At 43.2% G+C, this 22,881-nt stretch overlaps 2 protein-coding genes across 5 annotated transcripts in view; one reads left to right on the top strand and one right to left on the bottom strand.

Annotated features, from left to right (window-relative positions):
• Positions 1–159: 159 nt before the first annotated feature.
• Positions 160–21,275, bottom strand: g6fl (g6f-like). 3 transcript variants are annotated; one of them, XM_066683967.1, is made up of 13 exons: positions 20,961–21,275; positions 18,987–19,100; positions 14,156–14,485; positions 13,617–13,880; positions 12,241–12,276; positions 10,719–11,048; positions 7,221–7,478; positions 5,099–5,173; positions 3,694–3,822; positions 3,480–3,559; positions 1,500–1,526; positions 1,194–1,240; positions 160–739 (listed from the first exon to the last, which is right to left on the bottom strand). In XM_066683967.1, the coding sequence occupies exons 2-13, from the start codon at positions 19,084–19,086 to the stop codon at positions 718–720; spliced, it is 1,698 nt and encodes a 565-aa protein (XP_066540064.1). In that variant the 5' UTR covers positions 19,087–19,100; positions 20,961–21,275; the 3' UTR covers positions 160–717. The 3 variants fall into 3 exon arrangements, with proteins under 3 accessions (XP_066540064.1, XP_066540065.1, XP_066540066.1); XM_066683968.1 differs by lacking the exon at positions 12,241–12,276; XM_066683969.1 differs by lacking the exons at positions 160–739; positions 1,194–1,240; positions 1,500–1,526; ... (2 more) ...; positions 5,099–5,173; positions 7,221–7,478 and adding an exon at positions 9,730–10,627.
• The window catches only part of si:ch73-22o12.1 (nectin-2), a 79,361-nt gene continuing 76,806 nt past the window's right edge, over positions 20,327–22,881 (top strand). For both annotated transcript variants that reach the window (XM_066683971.1, XM_066683970.1), the window contains exon 1: positions 20,327–20,753. In XM_066683971.1, the coding sequence (XP_066540068.1) occupies positions 20,687–20,753 (67 nt within the window). In that variant the 5' untranslated portion in view covers positions 20,327–20,686. The remainder of the gene's footprint in view (positions 20,754–22,881) is intronic.

The following is a 22,881-nucleotide window of genomic DNA, read 5'->3' on the forward strand; positions in this document are numbered from 1 at the left end:
GAGGAGTGTGGTGTGTTCTCCCTGTGTCTGCGTGGGTTTCCTCCATTTTTCTTCACAATACACATGTCACAATTTATTTTGATAAGACATAATACTAAAATAAATATATATAGTTTTTTATTTAAAAAAAACATACAGTAACAATACAGTAATGCCCCCTTGACAAATGACATGTTTTGCTGAATTTCTATAAAGAATAGAAACCAGCCCCTCTCTACAGAATTAAGGATGTGTTACATATGTTTGTTTTTATTTTTAGATTTGTACAAATTGTATTCATTTTCTTAAATGTGCATTTACTCTATAGGCCATATTTTCTGTCTCATTTTCTGTTTTTTGTCCAGTCGGCGCACCAGTGATATATGATCAAACACAAGAGGCAAATACGCTCGCACGACAATACTGGACATTAGTTTAACTCTCAAGGAATTGATTTAAACCTTTTAATTTCCTACACTGGAGTAATTTATGAGGCCTGGCATTTTGGCAAATTTATCAAAGCCATGTGACCCACTCAGTGTGTGACACAGCCTAATGTTAGACGGTTAGGGAATACAAAATCTAGATTAATAATTCATTTTGATTTAATCGGTGTGTACCGTGAGAATCAATTTCAGCATTATTTACAGTCATCAATATATACAAACTGTTTGCTAACATAAATTATTTTATATTCACTGGCAATACCCATCTTTTATTTATTCATATTGATAGGTGTTAACCACAGCATGGGTCATATCTGAAATGAAACACACACACACACACACACACACACAGAGAGACAAGAGTGACATGAATATTTAATGAAATGCAACCCATCTGTATAATACTATATATTATTAATTACTATTGTATTGCTCTCAATGATAAATGGTGGGGGCCAAAGTATGTTGTGACTCATTGTGTTATTAGCCATCATTAGTGTCTGTTAGCTGTTAGACCTTTTATATAAAGTTCTATTTGCAGCAGTTTACAAAGCCACATTATTTATTATAGAATAGCGGTTCATGAATGGAACTGCTGAACCATTTAAGGTGGAATGGAAATGTTACCACAGACATCACCCTGGTTTGACTTCTCCTCGACCCGTCAGTACAGATTCAGCGGATAGAGATCAGGTTAGTTTCATGATTAATGGCCAGAAAGGGGCAGCGGCAGTGCTCTCGTTGTGGCCTGCACCAATCATCTCTCACCTGTCTAGCTCCTTATACACATCCGTGTCTCCTGTGGGCTTTAGATCCTGAAGGAGGGGAGGGTAATAAAGGGATGGAGGGATGAAGAAGGAGAGGAGGATTTGAGATTTATGGTTTGGCAGAAGATTGTGCTGGCTCATCTGTTAATGTTGCTAATGTAGGACTGGCAGTAAAGAGAGGGCAGGCACACTTAAGGTAGTCTCACGCAAACACACACTCACGCACTACAACATACATTTACATGTAAATACTCAACAACCGAGCTGCAATAAAACACACACAGAGCAAACAAAAGTGATACTTCACCATATACACTGCAGCATGTGATGGTGACTGTGGAAAAGAAAAAGAAAATGTTAATGTTGGAATGTGAGTGCAGGGTAGTGCATGCTGGAGACTACTAAGGATGACAAAACATTACATACGACACAGTCACACAGCTCCAGGGACCTGGGGGGTTGTGGGTTTGAGTCCCACTCCTAGTGACTGTCTGTGAGCAGTGTGGTGTGTTCTCCCTGTGTCTGAGTGGGTTTCCTCCAGGTGACTGTCTGTGAGGAGTGTGGTGTGTTCTCTCTGTGTCTGCGTGGGTTTCCTCCGGGTGACTGTCTGTAAGGAGTGTGGTGTGTTCTCTCTGTGTCTGCGTGGGTTTCCTCCGGGTGACTGTCTGTAAGGAGTGTGGTGTGTTCTCTCTGTGTCTGCGTGGGTTTCCTCCGAGTGACTGTCTGTGAGGAGTGTGGTGTGTTCTTCCTGTGTCTGCGTGGGTTTCCTCCGGGTGACTGTCTATGAGGAGTGTGGTGTGTTCTCCCTGTGTCTGAGTGGGTTTCCTACGGGTGACTGTCTGTGAGGAGTGTGTTGTGTTCTTCCTGTGTCTGCGTGGGTTTCCTCCGGGTAACTGTCTGTGAGGAGTTTGGTGTGTTCTCTCTGTGTGTGCGTGGGTTTCCTCCGGGTGACTGTCTGTGAGGAGTGTGGTGTGTTCTCCCTTTGTCTGTGTGGGTTTCCTCCGGGTGACTGTCTGTGAGGAGTGTGGTGTGTTCTCCCTGTGTCTGCGTGGGTTTCCTCCGGGTGACTGTCTGTGAGGAGTGTGGTGTGTTCTCCCTGTGTCTGCGTGGGTTTTCTTCCGGGTGACTGTCTGTAAGGAGTGTGGTGTGTTCTCTCTGTGTCTGCGTGGGTTTCCTCCGAGTGACTGTCTGTGAGGAGTGTGGTGTGTTCTTCCTGTGTCTGCGTGGGTTTCCTCCGGGTGACTGTCTATGAGGAGTGTGGTGTGTTCTCCCTGTGTCTGAGTGGGTTTCCTCCGGGTGACTGTCTGTGAGGAGTGTGTTGTGTTCTTCCTGTGTCTGCGTGGGTTTCCTCCGGGTAACTGTCTGTGAGGAGTTTGGTGTGTTCTCTCTGTGTGTGCGTGGGTTTCCTCCGGGTGACTGTCTGTGAGGAGTGTGGTGTGTTCTCCCTTTGTCTGTGTGGGTTTCCTCCGGGTGACTGTCTGTGAGGAGTGTGGTGTGTTCTCCCTGTGTCTGCGTGGGTTTCCTCCGGGTGACTGTCTGTGAGGAGTGTGGTGTGTTCTCCCTGTGTCTGCGTGGGTTTTCTTCCGGGTGACTGTCTGTGAGGAGTGTGGTGTGTTCTCCCTGTGTCTGCGTGGGTTTCCTCCGGGTGACTGTCTGTGAGGAGTGTGGTGTGTTCTCCCTTTGTCTGCGTGGGTTTCCTCCGGGTGACTGTCTGTGAGGAGTGTGGTGTGTTCTCCCTGTGTCTGCGTGGGTTTCCTCCGGGTGACTGTCTGTGAGGAGTGTGGTGTGTTCTCCCTGTGTCTGCGTGGGTTTCCTCCGGGTGCTCCGGTTTCCTCCCGTGGTCCAAAACCACACATTGGTAGGTGGATTGGCGACTCGAAAGTCTCCCTAGGTGTGTGAGTGTGTGTCGCCCTGTTAAGGACTAGCGCCCCCTCCAGGGTGTGTTCCCTCCTTGCGCCCAGTGATTCCGAGTAGGGCCCCGGACCCACCACGACCCTGAATTGGATAAGCTGTTACAGACAATGAATGAATTAATATTAATTTAAAGTGCCTAAGACTTTTGCACAGTACTGTAACATCATCAGAGATCAGAACCTGACCTCACTAATGTTTTTCTGGATGCTATAAAAAGGTTCCAAAAAAAGGTCATCTAATGTAATGCCTTCCCAGAAGAGTCGAAACTCTCATTGCTCCAAAACTCCTGTTAATACCCATCATTTCAATAAACATTCGATAAGCAGGGGTTCAAAATACTAGTGTATATCATCTCTTAATACACACTAATCACCTGTCTCAGATCTTCGGGGTCCTCGTAGATGTTCTCCACTTCTCCGGAGTAATACGATAATGTTTGTTCCACATTTACATCTATGAACAGACCCAAACACAGCAGTGAATTCATTTTGCTCACTTCACATCCCCAATCCATTATGACACACAGTATTCAGATCTATTGCAGACGCGCTGCAAGAAGGAAAAAAAAGTCAAATGACAGGACTCACTCCGACGAGAGGAGCAACAGCCTCGTATCCGTAGCAACACCCCGACACCCGTGGCAACCACCGGCAACAGGAAGAGGAGCAGAGAAAGAGACAGAAGGTGAGCAGATTGCTCTGACACACTGCTTCCCCCTGGAAGACAGAGAAGAAAATGAGAACAAGTTAGAGAGAGAGAGAGAGAGAGAGAGAGAGAGAGAGGGTGATCATTAAGGTGTGAAGGTCAGGAGACATCTATTTCAGTCCTGGAGGGTCCACACAGTTTGGTCATTTCCCTGCTCAAATACATTGTTGTTGCTATTTACACAAGTTCCTTATTTAATTTAGTGTAGTCAATCGGCCAAGACACGCATAGTGGATGTACAATATATGTCCAAATCTTTGTAGACGCTCATATCTATTTGTAGACTACTTTAAGGTGCAGCATGTAATAATACAACAAATCATCCATGCTCTGTACCTGACTTCATTTATATTCTTCTGATTGAAGACCATTAAATCCTTACAGAAATGTTCAAACATCTACTGTGAAGCATTTCCAGACGAGTAGAGGTTGTTATATTTACTGCTGGAAAAAATGTTAACTGAGCAGGTGTCTACAAACATTTGTCCATATAGAGGCACAGTTAATCATAGTATACACTGAACTAACACTGGATTAGGAACACAAACCTTGTATCTACAATCGCTGCCCATTTTACCAGCTTCACTGACAATACAGGAGCAGTCTGTAGTTCTACAATCACAGACTGTAGTCCACCTGTCCCTCTGCATAATTTCTTACCCCCTTTCACCTTGCTCTTCAATGGTCAGAACCCCCACAGGAAGTAGAGGGTTGATTTGGGTTGTGGATGATACACACGAGTGGATCAGACACAGCAGCGGTTGCTTGAGTTTTTAAACACTGTGTCCACTCACTCTCCTCACTTTTAAACACACCTACCTCGTTGGTCCACCTCGTAGATGTAAGGAGCAGGGTGAAATCGGGACAAGAAAGTATGAAATAGAGAGAAACAGATGGACTACAGTCTGTAATTGTCCAACTTCAAAGTGCTCCTGAAGGGTCAGTGGAGATAATTAAATAGACATTGACTGTACAAGGTAGGTGCTCCTATTGGTTTAAGGATTTAACGCTCTTATATCCAACAAAACTGAACAACGAGTACAACACTTAGGGTTTATATATAATGTGGTATAAGATTTTATTAAATAAAAATCAATAAAAATGTATTTTAAAGTCTTGGGGATCCAAGAAGGCCTTCTACAGTTACCAATAAAAAGGGACCTATTTAAAAAGATTAGTTCAGTGTGTGAGAATTAAAGCAATGTTAACGCACCAAAATAGCACTAATAAACACAAATATATAAAAAAATAAGTGATAATGTGTGAGCATGTAGTTCCAGCACAGACCTGCAGGTGTCAGTAGAGAACCTGGAGAGTGTGATGAGTCCGTAGTAAACCCCTCACTCACACAGCAAGGTCGCTCTTTATTGGGGAGAGGGTGGAAAGAGCAGGAACTTAGATTTATTTACTCAATTTCTAGTAAAAAAGGAGGATATGTAGGTTACATGTATTCACCTGACCCTGACAGTATTTCAGAAAGGCTTCTTAAAGAAGGGAAGACACAGGTATTTTAAATAGACAATCCTGAAAAACAGGCTGATTGGAGAGAGAGAGAGAGAGAGAGAGAGAGAGAGAGAGAGAGAGAGAGAGAGGGAGAGGGAGACACAGAGAGAGAGAGAGAGAGAGACAGAGAAGAGACAGAGAGAGAGAGAGACAGAGAAGAGAAAGAGAGAGAGAGTGAGAGAGACAGAGAGGGGGGAGAGACAGAGAGAGAGAGAGAGAGAGAGAGAGAGAGAGAGACAGAGAGAGAGAGACAGAGAGAGGGGGGAGAGACAGAGAGAGAGAGAGAGAGAGAGAGAGAGAGAGAGAAAGACAGAGAGAGACAGAGAGAGAGAGAGGACAGAGAGAGAGAGACAGAGAGAGAGAGATGGAGAGAGATAGAGAGAGAGAGAGACAGAGAGAGAGCAAAAGCATTACGTAATGTTGCTGTCCTCGGTGTATTCAAATTTCCCTCAGTGCCTGTGATGAGACGATAAGCCTAAACTGGATTTGCATATGGGTTCGGACTGACTCCATGCAAACAGCCACAATGTTTGGACCTGTTGTGTTTCTATAAGCAGGTTCTTTGGAAAATGAAATGATGATATAATATTAGCTTTTCAGAAGTGGTCAGTAAGACCACCTCTCAGGGTCCTTGCGCTTTACTCCTGTAGACCGTAGGGTGCTGTGGATGGCACAGTTGCTATTAAGATTGTATTTTATTAACATAATGGGAATGAAAAATAAGCCAGGTGTCCACGGCAACGTGTGCACATTATCTGACATAATAGATGTGGGCAGTTAGTGGTCTCCTCCAAGCATGTTAAGACCTACTCTATTGAGCATTAGCCCAATCATTAAGACATTATGAAGCAATTAATTACAACAATAATCATTTTCATTAATGTTGTTTGCTTTTTTTTAAGTGGTAAATATAAGCTACAGCTCCTTTGATGCTCTCTAGAGATGAATAGATGTGCAGTTTGGAGGATTGAGGGCCCTTGCTATAATCCGAGTACAAAACATTAGCCTTAATCAATGCTAATGGCAGCAGTTTGCTATAATTGATGGTACTGGTCACTGATGAAGCGACTGAAACACATTCATGATTTGACCTCTCCGTGGCCATGAACTGATACAAGGATTATGATTAGATTTAAGGCAATAGCTCCACAGATAATGCTAATGTTGCTTATAATCTAATCATAAATGAAAGCCACTAGCCATTGGATTGACAATAACCGGACTAACTCGCAACTAGCCGTTCCTTGCTAACAACAGCTGCTTTTTTTGTGGTTGGTTTTTTATTTTCTTTATAATTTCTACACAATAGAATTGTCATAAGATGTTTAAAAAGCTGGCTGTCTAAACGTTTGTTAGAGCTGCCATACTTTTACATTACATTACATTTAAAACCAGTTGATTTCTGATAATGTTAATGAGGGACACTACTATCCCACAGTCCACTGGAAAACAGAAAGGGAGGGGCTTCTCATGTCTGGAAATGTTTGGCTCTGTCCCAAATAGTGTTTATTTTCCAACAAACAATCCACCATTTTAGTGCAGAAACAGGTTTTTAATTCGTGCACTCTGCAGTGTACTTTCGGTCTCTGAAAAACATGACTCCCTGAGCAACAGTAACATCATGTAACAACATGTAAAACTATTATTATTATGGTTTAAAGAAGCAATAAGCAGTTTTTTCCACCACAACAATAGTAAAGAGTATTTATTTATTATTTTTTTTATAAAGTGCAAGTATTTTATAGTCAGTAGAGAGGGTCCCCCCACATGGCCATGTTTAAATTCGGTTGAGTACACATCCAGGCCACTAGGTGTCAGTGTAATGGCTGTAGCATAATGTGACAATTGCTCATTTAAGTGAATGATACAATAAGGGACAAATGTTTATTAGCGATGGTAAACTCACCTTTAGGGAGCAGTGGGACGCTGAAAACATATCTAATTGTTTGCAGGTTTTTTAGCTGCAGTATGCAGACATACTGGCCGGAGGTCTCAGGGGTAACGGGGAGAGGTATCTGATGGGCAATCACATTGCCTATCTTTGCCGTCATTGATAACTGTAAGTTTGGCCGCTGAATGTGTCTCAAACTCACTGACTTGATATTAGAGCGCTCAGCATACCTACATCTCAGATCCAGAGAGGAGGAGGAGGACCTGGTAGAGCCTTGTAGAGAGAAATGGACAGGGAGGGAGAGAGAGAGAGAGAGAGAGAGAGAGAGAGAGAGAGAGAGAAATGATGAACTGTGTTTCTTTGATTAACAGCACTATGTTTAATTATTGACTTATTGAATCATTTGCCACTCCAGGAACAAAAAAAATGTATGTTTATGGTTGTGACATTACAACGACAATGAACCACAACAAGCCAAACTAACATTCCCACTTGTAAAGACTTCAGGAATTGGACTGAATGATTAAAAGAAAAGTCTAAGATTGTGGGGAACTATAGTTCTCCCTGTGTCTGTGTGGGTTTCCTCCGGGTGACTGTCTGTGAGGAGTGTGGTGTGTTCTCCCTGTGTCTGCGTGGGTTTCCTCCGGGCGACTGTCTGTGAGGAGTGTGGTGTGTTCTCCCTGTGTCTGCGTGCGTTTCCTCCGGGTGACTGTCTGTGAGGAGTGTGGTGTGTTCTCCCTGTGTCTGCGTGGGTTTCCTCCGGGCGACTGTCTGTGAGGAGTGTGGTGTGTTCTCCCTGTGTCTGTGTGGGTTTCCTCCGGGTGACTGTCTGTGAGGAGTGTGGTGTGTTCTCTCTGTGTCTGCGTGGGTTTCCTCCGGGCGACTGTCTGTGAGGAGTGTGGTGTGTTCTCCCTGTGTCTGCGTGGGTTTCCTCCCACTGACTGTACTGACATAAAATGATGATGTCTCTTTCTCTAATGCTTTAATCCATAAGCTCCAGAAGTCCTACCCAGAGCTAGCTTGGCTGATGTATTGTGGTTGTAACACAATCATAAACAGGTTTTTATTTTGTTACTGGACTCGAAGCTGTGGATCAAATAAGATAGAAAATGATAACCAAATAAGAAACATTTCAGAGGCCAGAGAGAGAAGGGTTAAAGTGATGCATGTTCATTAGAGGGGAGTACAGGAGGCCAGGCGGAGCAGACTGTGACTGATGTGCGGTGTCTTTTCGTACTCAAAGCAGAATCAATCCCAGCCTAATTGAACCTGCCGGTTTCCACGGCAATGCCGTCGCCGTCAGTGTCGTCACCGAGACCGGCAGCAGGTGTAATTACACATAATGACATCCGTAATGAGGCCGAATGAAAACCATTACATTACCCAGCCAGAGAGGGAGAGGGCTTTTCAAACGGCAAAGACGTGATGGTGTATAAAAGAGAGAGAACATACAAGAAGCAGGGAGAGAGAGAACGAGGAGGATGGAGTGATTATGGAGGAGAGAGAGCAAGAGAAAGAGGGAGAGCGAATGAAATGAAGAGTGTACTGACTGATAGGCTGCTGTACACTGGTCAGCTGTGATTTATTCCAATGGCTGTGTTGGCTGTGTAATTATCAAACAAACCCAAGGCCGTGAGGGGTACGCAATGATGCCCTGGCCTGTGTGTGTGTGTGTGTGTGTGTGGTAGAAGATGAATGAGCATGTGAGTGTATTGCCTAGCACTAACATGATTTGCTGTGAGTTGTTAAGAACACAGCATCATTTCTCCTACGACCTTCTTTGTCCTCTATTCTGCTAAGTTAATATTGACATGCGTCATGTAACATGCTGCAAAATCTAGGTCAATGAAGGACATACACTATTTATCACTAATTATTAATATAAATCCTGTTTTAGGCATCAGTAATGTGGGTTTAAAGTACATTATTCAGGGTGGGCCATTTATATGGATACACCTTAATAAAACGGGAATGGTTGGTGCTGCACATCTTGATGGTATGGTGTGGTATATGGGGTACAACGATAGTGGGGCCATTCTCAATTCATCAAAACCTCAAGGCCACTGGATATGGGAAACTGCTACATGATGATGTGTTTCCCCTTTATGCACCGAAGCTGGCACGTTCCCTGAGTTTTTCCAGTAAGATGGTGCACCACCACATTATGGGTGTCAGGTCCGAGCGTTCCTAGATGAACAGTTTCCTGGAAAGTGGATTGGTCGTCGTGGACCAGTTGAATGGCCCCCAAGGCCTCCCGATCTGACCCCCTTAGACTTTTATCTTTGGGGTCATCTGAAGGCAATTGTCTATGCTGTGAAAATACAAGATGTGCAGCACCTGAAACTACGGGATACTGGAAGCCTGTGCTAGCATTTCTCCTGCGGTGTTGCTATCAGTGTGTGAAGAGTGGGAGAAAAGGGTTGCATTGACAGTCCAACACAATGGGCAGCACTTTGAACACATTTTATTAGTGGTCAGAAACTTGTAAATAACTCATGAAAGAATAAAGTTGCGTTAAAACCAAGCACACCATTGTTTTTCTTGTGAAATTCCCAATAAGTTTGATGTGTCACATGACCCTCTTCCCATTGACAAAACAAAAGTTGGATCCAAAATGGCCTACTTCAAAATGGCCGCCATGGTCATCCCCCATCATGAAAAGTTTCCCCCCTCCCATATACTAATGTGCAACAAATAGGAAGTTAATATCACCAACCATTCCCATTTTATTAAGGAGTATCCATATAAATGGCCCACCCTGTATTGTTAGTGGAATCTCTGCGCTTCCAACAATTGGTCTGAAGTGAAGGATATTCCCCACTACATTACACTAGATTTGGAAATCAGTCATGAGGACAATAGTGAGATCAGCTTTTAGAACCAAAAGAAGCAAAATCACAACTCAAGAAATCAACATTTGTCAAGCTTTGTAAAAAGATTATTTCCTTATTGTCGCTGTCCAATTAAGAACATGTATCTCCACTTTTTAGATTACTACATCATTTAAACACAGCAGCTGCCCTTCACACTGTGGTAAAACTTCATGATGAATGGACCAATAGAAATGCTCTAAATTTAAAATAGGATTAATAGTACAGCGGGCGGCACGGTGGCGCAGCAGGTAGTGTCGCAGTCACACAGCTCCAGGAACCTGGAGGTTGTGGGTTCAATTCCCGCTCCGGGTGACTGTCTGTGAGGAGTTGGTGTGTTCTCCCCGTGTCTGCGTGGGTTTCCTCTGGGTGCTCCGGTTTCCTCCCACAGTCCAAAAACACACGTTGCAGGTGGATTGGCGACTCGAAAGTGTCCGTAGGTGTGAATGTGTGTGTGTCTGTGTTGCCCTGTGAAGGACTGGCGTCCCCCTCCAGGGTGTATTCCCGCCTTGCGCCCGATGATTCCAGGTAGGCTCTGGACCCCCCGCGACCCTAAATTGGATAAGCGGTTACAGATAATGGATGGATGGATAGTACAGCTGTGGTGTAGTTGTCAGCCATATTGCCCTGTGCAGGCCCTTACCGTGTAAAATGGTCAGAGTTGTGGACTGGCACTGAACACTGTCATCCAGGAAAACCTCACACTGGTAACGACCTGCGTCCCCTAGCGCCGCCTTCAAGAGGAAGGAGAACACCCCGCCATCTGCTGAGGACGATGAGGATGAGCCTAGCAGCTGGAGGACCGACTTTCTCTTCTCTGTGTGATTCCTCCACCGGTCGAACTGGAAGACCATTTTCGGCTCCATAACCTTGTCGGGAGCCCACCAGTAAAGCCGTACAAAGTCACCCTTGACTTCAGGGCAAGGGAGAGTGACCTCTGAAGAAGAGAGAGATGCCTTGCTGACTGTGGGAACTGGAGAGGAAGAGGAGAGGGAAGTCAGGAAATGGAGCAAATAGATATGACAACAAAAGTGGCTGAACCAGACTGGAGGACAAAAGCTTCCATACTCCAACCCATTAACAATCTAATAATAGTAATGAGCATATTCAACTCTGTCTCGAAGACTGGAACACAATCTGCTCTGCCATCCAGTCCAGAATGTGTTCCTGCCAATGACTGTTGGTCGGCTCCGGATCCACCACAACACTAAACATGATGAAGCAGTTACAGAAGGTGAATGAATGAATGAATGAATAAACAGTGCTACTGCATTTTCTGGAGTGATGGATATTTAAATAATGCATCATCCTACATCCTACAACCTGACGTCCCTCATGCTCTGGCTGAATGCCATCAAATCCTCAGCAACACTGGCATCTAACATCTGGCCTTCCCAGAGGAGTAGAGGCTGCTACTGCTGCAAAGGGAGACAAACTCCTAATTAACACCTCTCCTTTCAGAAGATGTTCTGGATTATCAGGTGGTTGTAAACTTTTGGCCGTGGAGTTTGTTGACTGAAGAGTCAGAGCTTGGAAATTCAGTTACAAGGTTTAATCGAATGAATCCGAACAGCACAGGTACCCCATCAGCGTCTGTACATTTTTACAGGAATTTTAATTGCATTCTCTGCTAACAATCAAGTAGCAGTGGCAGTGTGAGACAAATACGAGGAGAAAGAGAAACAAAAACGACACTGCAGACACTAAATATCATTTGATTAAATCCCACACAATAATCCTCAGCGACACGAGTGGTTTTAGAGCCATTGTTGCGGTGCCAGCAAAGCATTGTGAGTTTGAAAGTGGAGTCGCATGAGGAGATAAAGAACACAGAGGCATGAGAATGAGGATTATCTTCTTAGGCTTTGAGAAGGTTCCTTAGACACACTCCACTAGGATCCATCGTCTCGGCGAAGAACTCTTACGAGCGAGAGAGTGAGCAGTTGTGAGATTGCGAGCAACTGGGAGATTCCACAACGGGGATGTCATTTGTGGCCTTTGTTATCTTTATTAATATATATCTGAAGGGCGGATAAAAGACTGTTTTAAACACAGACGGAGTCCTTGGGTATGATTCATGGGTATGATTCAGGTCTGGAGTGCCCAAGTGGAAGTAGCCAAAGAGTTGTGTGTGTAACTGGGAGAGTAATGGAGGACAGTCTTACCGTATACAACATTGGGGAAAGATTCCACTTCCCTCACTGAGGAAGACGAGAGAGAGAGAGAGAGAGAGAGAGAGAGAGAGAGAGAGAGAGAGGAACTCAAGTGTTAAATCTACTAAAAAGAGCACAAAAGCAGTACAAACATTTCAATAGCCACATCTCTCTCTTATAATCTACCATTTTTTTCCAGCCTTGAACCATGTTCAGTTTGTATCGGTTTAAATGGTTTGCTCATGTTCAATTGTGAAAGAAAAGCTAGCCAACATGCGCATGTTTAAAAATTCCTTGTTCTAAAATCTCATAACATCTGAGATAATCTGCATATTGCTAAGTAATAAACCGAGATACAGAATCCACGAGTGGACAAGCGTCTGATATTTAACCTGGCGACTGGCGATTTCATGTTTAAATTTTACACCCCGGAGATTACTGATCAGGCCAAGAAGGGCAAGAGCCTGTAGGGATGAAATTCGAAACTCATCTTCTTAAATCTTTAGCCTGGTTTTAAGAAACGTTCTTCACCCAGCTGTAATAACCACTGATCCAGGCTGTGCTGACACCACCTTCCCTGGTTTTCACATCAGGTTTGGTCAAGTTGGAACATCATTTGTTGAGGAGCTCAGTCCATCTCTTAACCCTCAGGTTTTGGCCTACATTTACCCCTGCTTCATGGGCTACATTTGGATTTAGACAGAATTTTGATGAGCTAGAGTCAGGTTCATAGAGACATTTGTCCAACTAGATGAAGTTTACATTGACTTTTGTTGAGCTATGGTCAGGTAAGGGCAGAATTTTGTAGTTTTTTAGTGCTATTGTGTTCAGACAGAAAATTGTTATAGAATCTAAAGTTGCGTCTACATACTGACATATTTAGACAGATCTATTTGTTGGGAACCAATCAGGTTTGGCCAAACTCCAAACATATGAATATATGGTTGTGTTTAAACAGAAAGCCTGCAAATGGGTTTTTTTGGGCTAGTTTTAGATTAGGCTGGATGTAGTCTCGGTTTGCCAGAGTCTCTAGGGTGTGTCACTACTTAACTTGGCCAAGAACCATCTACTAATGCAGGAAAAGAAATCTGACTGAAACACAAACGGACCAATCACAAGCCTGCTGTTTTGGCTCACTGTAAGTAGGCAGTCTTTGATTCACGTTGGACCAATACCAGAGCCAGTACAATACGATAAACAGAAGTGCGTATACGTGGACATACAGAGAGCCAATCAGAATGCCCAAAGCAGAATCCTGACCGTGAGGCTAGCCTAACGCACTGAAAGTATCAGAATCTCCAACTACGTCTGTGGCTGGATGTATCTAGAGAATGTTATCAGAATATATTTAGGCTTGCATCAAAATATCAGGCCCTGTTTAAGCTTACCATTTACATTCAAAGTCAGTGTGTGGTTGTGCTCAGGCTTGCTGCTCTGGCCATAGGCATGGATACTGCAGGTGTAGATGCCATTGTCTGCTTGGCTAACCCGCGGCAGCTTGGTGAGCAGGGTACCTGCAGAGTACGCTGTAAGTAACGGGACACCTGCGGGTGACAGCCACATCCCTCCGGCAATTGCATAGGAGGGAGAAACCTGAGCTATCAACCTCACAGTGCTGTTCACAGGGACGGAAGGAGCAGGTGTTAAGGTCACTGAGAGAGAGACAGAAAAATAGAGAGTTCAGAAGAAGCCTTAAAAGAGCCTTCATATTTTTTAAAAACACCAAAAACATAAGTTGTCTTTTATTCTTTTCTATTGTTTCCATAAAAGTGCAATTCAAATACCCTTTTCAGTCCCTAAATAAGCCAGTTGCACTGGTCTGCACTTTTCTATTCATATATATGTGTGCTTCCACAGTGGGAGCACCTTAAAATACCAAATTTCACAAATTAATCGCACTGTACACAAGCAGACTGGATTACTCAACATTTAAAAAGTGCCAGTAGAATGATCCTCTCTTTCAACTTCCTTCCAGTCTGCTGCAACAGACATGAGTACCGCCCTCCGTCTGTCGCTGTGGCGGTGAACTGAAGCGACACGTCTTCGAAAATCTCGAAGGTTCGGCCCCGTGCGCGGCTCACGGTCTGGTCCACCAGCCCCCTGCTTGTGTTCACCGATAGCAACGAGGTCCATTGTTTCTCCTCAGACCTCATCACCATCCAAGTGACTCGCTCAGCCAAAGAGGACGGTTCATCAGAACACGGGAGAGTGACTGGCGTTCCCTCCGCCGCCATGACCACATCCATCCAGTCGTTGACTATAAACACAAAGTTCAGACTTCACTCTATTGGTCCCAGTGTTGGAATGGTTTGTTATATCTCATATGCAATTATTATTTTAAAATTCTGACTATACAACAGTAGCTTTTACCACATTGACTAGCGTAGCATACCTTAAACAAAGGTGTTTTTGTATGTTATTCTATGTGTAATTCATTCATTCATTGTCTGTAACCCTTATCCAGTTTAGGGTCGCGGTGGGTCCAGGGCCTACCCGGAATCACTGGGTGCAAGGCGGGAACACAACAAGGACTGGACTCTATGTACTATATGTATAATATATATACAAAATATGTAGATGCCCGTTATAACTGGGGAAATCCAGTGTGGATGCAGACCTACACCTGTGCACACACATCTTGTGTAGTCACCATAGAAAAGCCTGTAATGAAAGGAGATGCTCTGGAGCTGCTGCACATTAGCTTAAGTTTAATGTCCAATGACAAGTGTTGGCTAAAGAGAGTCCTCTGGTGCTGCGCTCTCCAGCAGAGGAACTGCATTGTCTGGAGTGATGAAACCCCATTCAATATCTTTAGGAGGAGTAGGCATTTCAGATTCAGAACCAAACATCTAACATGAGTATTACAAATGCTCTTGTAACAGCAAGAATGCAATCAAATTCTCACAGCGGCTTTCTAATATCTACTCTTAATACCTTCCTAGAAAAGTAGAGGCTGTTACTGCAGCAAAGGGGAGTTTCCCTATAGACCGTTTTACAGTATGACTATAATATACACTCAGAATGAATACACGGTTCCTGTTGTGCACAAGCAGATTATTGTTGTTAATGACAATATAAAACGACAAAGACATGCTGTTGAAAAATGGAATGGAAGAACATACCTCTGTGTGTCGCGGATGGAAGGACGAGACACTGACAAACACAGACGAGAACAAAACAAAGACAGTGTGTCCTCATATTGGTTAATACTAGTAATAAGCCTTGAAAATGACAAAAAGAAGCAAGTTCAACGGAGAGTGCATATCACACAGGAAGGGTTAGTGCCTTTGAGTTACTACAGTTGAAATTTGCCCACAGAAAGTCAAGGACAAACTGTGACACTGAGAAAGATAAGACCACCACATGTATACGCACTGCCTTAGACATTAAATGTGGGTACGCTCGCGCAGGAAACACCAAAGCTAATGTGAAGGACTGATAAATAGACAGCACTGCACACACACACACACACATACACACACACAAACAGACACACATACACACAGACACATACATACACACACACACAAACAGACACACATACACATACATACACACACACACATACACATACATACACACACACACACACACACATACATGCACACATACACACACACATACAAACAGACACACATACACACACACACACAGTGTCTCTCTGTGTCTCTATCTTTCTGAAGTTCACTTCACAATTCCCTGTACAACTCATCTATTTACGGAATATATCATAAATATACAGTTATCTCAAAAACTATTCTTCATGAGAATTTCACACAATGCAAAGGACATCATGTGCTCAAATGGTGTTCAAAACAAAGGAGATGGACAGGGTTGGTATGGAGTGTATTTTTGTTGAATCTTTAATAGTGTTTCCATGCTACATAAATCTCTTTAGTTTTCTATGATACGGACCCTTGCAGATCCAGGTTTGTTAGAAGGGTTTGACTTTAGATTCTCTAAGTACGGCGTGAAAGTTAATGCTGAGCTGTGGGACTGGTCCGAGAGGACTTTTAAGTGAAGCAATACAGTAAAGTATAGCGTGTATCCATGAGCGCTGGGGGAGGGATAAGCAAGCATGAGTGAGAATTGAAGAGCCTATAATCTGAGCTGGACTCTAGCTCCTGGGCTAAATGTCTTTACATCCCTATAAATGTCTTTAATTAAAGCTAACAGAGTTATCACGTCCACAGAGCGCTCATACCGCATCAGCTTCTAATTACCTCTGAGCTGACCAGAGGGGAGAGAGGAAGAGGGAGAGAGAGGGAAGGGAAATGGAAGATGAAAGTGAAGAGAAAACAGCGGTAGGAGGAGATAGGTGAGGGAGACGGTCAGATTAAGAGGGAGAAATAACAAGAGAGAAAAACTGTACTCTAACAAAGTAGGACAGCGAAAATGAAAGAAGCAAAACATAAGGTAGGCACCACCCCCCCCAATAAATAAATAAATAAATATATATAGGGCGGCACGGTGGCACAGCAGGTAGGTGTCGCAGTCACACAGCTCCAGGGACTTGGAGGTTGAGGGTTCGATTCCCGCTCCGGGTGACTGTCTGTGAGGAGTGTGGTGTGTTCTCCCTGTGTCTGCCTGGGTTTCCTCCGGGTGACTGTCTGTGAGGAGTGTGGTGTGTTCTCCCTGTGTCTGCCTGGGTTTCCTCCGGGTGACTGTCTGTGAGGAGTGTGGTGTGTTCTCCCTGTGTCTGCATGGGTTTCCTCTGGGTGACTGTCTGTGAGGAGTGTGGTGTGTTCTCCCTGTGTCTGCGTGGGTTTCCTCCCACAGTCCAAAAACACACGTTGGTAGGTTGATTGGCGACTCAAAAGTGACTGTAGGTGTGAGTGTGTGAGTGAATGTGTGAGTGTGTTTGTGTGTGTGTGTGTGTTGCCCTGTGAAGGACTGGCGCCCCCTCCAGGGTGTATTCCTGCCTTGCGCCCAATGCTTCTAGGTAGGCTCTGGACCCACCGTGACCCTGAACTGGATAAGCGCTTACAGACAACGGATGAAAGAATGAAGTTGTTTTGACAGTGATAGTATATCTATCTGTATATATCTGGCTATAACTGAGTTACAAATTGTAGTTTGACTGAATGGGATTTTTACTCATGTTCTGTAAAGTTTGGCCAGTCGCGTAACAGTAGCTACCCAAAGACACGTTTGTGGGCCATGCATGGACAATTCAGATGAAATACAGCATTTGGGATGCGCTGAATCATTTCCTAAGGAACTGTAATTGTACCGGAGCTTTGGGAGGTTAGAGATTTACACCCCTGATGGGTGTAAATCTCATGCCCCCCTCCCATATGTGAACGGTTATAAGGAGGGACGGAGGGCGAGAAGGGTGCATTATGATCTGATGAGACCAAAGAGATTATTGAAATGGAACCGTGTTCCCCCGGCAGTTCCAGTAATCAGCAAAGCTGCCAGTGTTCAATTTCAGGAAGGCTCCACAGAGCTTAGGCTGGCAGGTAGAGCACCACCCCCGTCATCAGCTTAATCATGGGCTCGCTCGCTGACACACACCACACACACACACACACACACACACACAGAGAATGTTGCTATTTAAAAGAAGGTGCCCTCTCGCTCATCAGCCAAGCAAATTGGCAATAGATGAGATTTTTGATACAGAATATAGCTTGGCCTCTCCGTCCTCATGGGAACACTTTAAACTCCCAGATCCTGCAAAAAAAACAGCATATTTTTTAGTAAGACACTTACACTGTTTATCTCTGTAATGCTGGCACACTGTCAGCGAATAACAGTCTGCAATTAACTCACCACACCAGCCTCCTCACAGACAGTGACCCCAAGACAGGGATTGAACCTACAACCCCAGAACCCAGGACATCATTACCTGCTGTGCCGCCCACACCGAATACACTTCTTCTTAAGGGTAGAAGGGGATTTGAAAGAGCACATTTCTCAGAGAATCTGATAGCGTCCAGCTACAAGAGCATTAGTGAACTCATGTACAAACGCTGGATGATTCGTTCTGGATCACAAACACCACTCTACCTCATCTCGAAGGTATTAAGGGCTACAGCTTCAGAGGTGCACAGTTCCACTGCTGCACAGCACAATCCTGGGGGCTATATCCCACTCTGGTCCATGCTTGGCATTGGTCATGGTGACCTTAGGCTCATGAGCAGCTGGTCCAGAGGGTCCCCTTATATTTCAGTGGAGATTACACAAGCTATGTGTGCATCTAAAAGTAGCAGAATCCAAACCTGACATAGAGTGTATTTGCCATCTCCTAGAAATAGGTTTTAACCCATAAACCTATGAGTCACATACATTTTCACATGTAAATAATACAAATATATTTAAATCCATAGTGAGTGAAAACACTGGAAACGTAACACGTGAGCTTCGCCTAAAAATGCTAAAAAATATTAGCATGTTTGAAAGAGCAATCAGTAATTTTGACACAGCCATTATACTGACACCTAATGGCTTGGTGGTATAAGTGGTTCCTGTAATAAAAATTGTGTTTTGGAGGACTTTAAAATGCCAAAAGAACATATGGCAAATGCTTAAAAATTTGGGGTTCTTCTGAAGGACGTCCTGTTGCACTGAAACGCTTTCTGGTCTCTTGATTTGAAAAAGCGTACCGAAGTGCACCGGCCCTGCTTTGAACGCAAAGGCACTCAGAGTTCCTCACGGTTATTTATTCTGCAAATTGCTTACAGGTGTTCTCCAAAGAGGAACACATTGGCAGAGGATATGAAGCAGAAATGAGGAGATGTGGGGCGATAACTCACTGTGAGGGTGATGGAGCTGTTTGTGTAGATGCAGAAGCTGCAGGTTGGGGGCACTGTTGCTTCTGTATGCAGCACCACGCGCACCATTTACATCCAGCATGATTCTCTCTGTTCCTGCAATCAGAAAAATGAGTTTTCTGTTTGAACGCAGACCCAGACAGTGGTCAGTTCCAAAACGCTGGTAAAATATGAGTACTACATTAGAACCATCCAGCTGTAAGAATATTATCAGAAACATAACCTTATAACTCAATATTTGTCATTGTGTGACTGATTTGGGAAAAGACAGCTGCCTTTATGATGATCCTGAAGGAAACTGTAGATCTTGTTATTGATATTGCCAGATATTCAGAAAGGAATGGATCATCAGAAATTACCCACTATTACTTGAGGCAAAAATACTTCTTAATTACAGTCAAACGTGGGAAGGATTTGTCACATTCTGAGACACATTGTTTTGACACAACCCAATGACCATTATATTGAACAGTACATTTCACCTGTTGTTTGTAATATAGGGCTATCACCAACAAGTGATAACACCGATATAACCCTTGAACTGTTACACTACAAACTGAAGGTCATACGTACCATTTCTTGGTTTACTTTCACTAAGAGAGGGCATGATACCACTTTGTTTTGTAATACAGACATTGATATATGACTTTTAGTGTTGGTGCACACCAACAGTGAGTGATTCACTGCCTATTGCCCATTATAAGTTGCGGCTGCAAAAATGACAAAGGAGGAATATTTTGAACTGAATATAGGATCAATTTTGATATAATTTGCTATACATTAAAATGACTAGCTAATTCTCCTGTAATAATGAATAGCTAATGTCATGGTGCGGTGACCTACTGGGTTTGTACATCTGTCAAAATATATGCTCCTCCACTGGTAAAAGCTTAAATGAAATCAAATGATATACCAGTGTTTTTCAGCCTGATAATAATGACGAATGATAATTTCAGTTTAGAGCTTCAGTTCCACATAATCACGTGGGAGTAAAGATCCAGAGCAAATATGCATTTGGTACAGTGTGTATTAGGGCTGCTCGAGAGAACAGGTGAGTCAGGTGTTACCTGAGTGCAACGTGAAGAAGTAACACTCACCTGTAAACCACGCCCACCCCTGTTTGATCACTGTTTATAGAAATGTTTTCTGTTGAAAGCCTGCTTTAAAAGGAAGTCCCTATAATTTTACGTGCTTGGATACTTGGGTGGTTTACCGGGGAGTGACGTTTCGGGTAATGACATCACACGAGAGGGTGTGTGTGTGAGAGAGAGAGAGAGAGCGTGAGTGAGTGAGTGAGTGAGTGAGTAAGAGAGAGAGAGAGAGTTTCGGTGAGAGCTCAGTCTCTCACACACAGCCAGGACGTAACATCCAGCGTGTTATATCTCTTCCCGAGTGAAAGAAAAAGATTGGAAAAGACTGGCTTTTCTGCGGTCAGCTAGAGCGAGGCGGATATTTTGGTTTTAAACCAGTACAAAGTGCAGATATCTGTTGAGAAAGCCAAGGACGTAGAAAGTCAACCGAGATTAACAATTTCCTCGTTAAACTCTTGCGTTAAAAGGAGACGAGAAGTGGATCTAAGTGCTTCGGTGGGAGATTTTTTATAGTCAAACTGACTCAAACTACTGCTGAAAAGCAGGGAAATTAGCGTTTTGTGACTACAGACGGACTATCAGACAGAAAACATGGTTTGGGGTTCTTCTCTCCGCTCCGTACGACTCTTCAGCGCCGTGTTTTTGCTGCTACTTCAAGGTGAGATGTGAATAAAATGAAGTTATTCTTTGTTATTATGAAAAAGTCTATCTTTTTATTTCTATCAGGTCTAATCTATTAGTTTCGGGTCAGCAGACCGACCGTATGGTTAGTGGTGTAGACTTTGTTTTGTAGAGACTCGACTCGTTATTCGCATTATTAACGAGTTGGAGACGTTAAAACTCCGAGTGTGGTAGTCGAACTTACTCCTTCACTTCGTCTGAGTCTTTTTAAAATAGTCATTTCTTTCCCGGTTCAACCGGCTCAGTTTCGACGTTTCGCCATTTTTCCAGTCAGTCTGAGGTGTGGCCAAGGTATTTTTTTCCCCCCTGTAGGTTGGCAGGTGTAGGTCCACAACCAGTTTTAAACATAGGGGAATCACTCCTCGTAATTTCTAGGTAGTTTTTTGCCGTCTTCATTCATTTTCTTCGTTTCTCTTTCACTTCGTGTTATCAATAATCGCGGTTACTTGGATTTAGCCGAAGCTAACCCAGGCAAGCAACAGGGTGTCGACCGTTTAACCGTTGATATTTGAAATTGTCGGCACGCGCTATCAGTCCTCTTTTTTTTTCAGTTACATTCTGACAAGATTTGACCGAAACTAAAGGAGACATTTGACTCAATTAACATTGAACGTTTGACTTTTCAAAAGTATTTATATGGTATTGAAAACCTTTTCTTATCTTTGTATAATGTGAATTCTGCCAAATTCTCGAAAAAAAAAAAATCAGTTTAAATAAACCTTAAAAGTGCCCACTTATTAAGTGGTTTCACACACAAGATAAACTTTCCCACTCTAAATGGTTCAAAGTTGTTGATGGGAATTTCAGTTCCTGCTAATCTAACTCGCACAACGTTTGGTTGCTCATTAAAAAGTCTGACTCTTAGAAAATTACAATTCTTTAAAGTGCATCAGATGTAGGCCTACAACGTAAGGTGACATTGTTCTCAAACTACTGTTTCCTAGGGTTGTCACTAATATAACTAATACTTGTGTACACTGACTGGTTCGATAATAAATGGCTGTATTTACAGTGATAACATCTTTACGCCATTTCACCAACACTGGAAAGAAATCAGACTTCTGCAATAAGCAATCTGAAAGAACATATTTACATCTCATACTCTGTGTTACTCAAATTTCCATATGCCAGTGGGTTTCCTTTTTAAGTGTGATGTAAATCCTTTATTTTTATTCATCCTCTGATAGCTTTTATCGGGTGGTTGAATTTTTGTTGAATCAATGAAAGAAAAGCCTTAAACCTTTTTAGTGTTTGATACTCATTCTCATATTAACGTTAAATTGAGAAATAGGAATGATCAGAAATATAACCATAACACGATGTTAGGACTTTGATAATCTGTGCATTTGACTGTTTTGCTGCCTTCAGCTAGCATACATTCTTACAGGGAGCTGGAATATTTATGAAGCCACTACTAAGTCTTTCCACTTCACGATTGAGTGTTTGAAGGTTCACATACCACTGAATTTTTGCTAAGGTTAACTTTTTCATTCTCTGCCATGTTCTTCCTGCCTTTGGCTGGGTCACTGGTATGTGTTAAGCCTAACCAGTGGCTCTGTTTACCTTGGCTTGTAAATATTTCAGCAGGTGTATTCACCTGGTGTCATGTTGATGTTGGTGAATGAGAACCTCCACCTTGTGGCTGCTTATCCACCTGGATGTTGAAAAAAAATCAGACTCATCTTCATTTATGTGTTCAGTGGCCTCGTGGGATTCACTGTGCAAATCGTAGTGACATGGTTGGCGAAGATTTTTATTTATTTATTTATATTTCTGCAAAGTAAAAGGACATTGTCGTTCTCTTGTGCTCCAGAAACACAATTCCATTCTTTGATAATTCATGGAGTGGACCTTTTTCTGCCTGAGCGTATTTCACAGTACATCAACCTCCACTTTGTGGAAGGAGAGAGAGAAAGAGAACTAGAATGAGGAATCAAATGATTTGTTTTATTTATGAACGAATCAGCGGAGGTAAAAATATGGAAAAAAAAGTCCCCTGTTGTTTGCATCCTCTATTCATCTGTTAAGCTACGAATCCTGCGAGATTTAGACTTTTTTGCCTTTACGAATTGGGAGGTGTCTGATTTTTTTGAAGAGTCAGAGCA

Source organism: Hoplias malabaricus, chromosome 10 (assembly GCF_029633855.1).
Source record: "Hoplias malabaricus isolate fHopMal1 chromosome 10, fHopMal1.hap1, whole genome shotgun sequence".
NCBI lineage: Eukaryota > Metazoa > Chordata > Actinopteri > Characiformes > Erythrinidae > Hoplias > Hoplias malabaricus.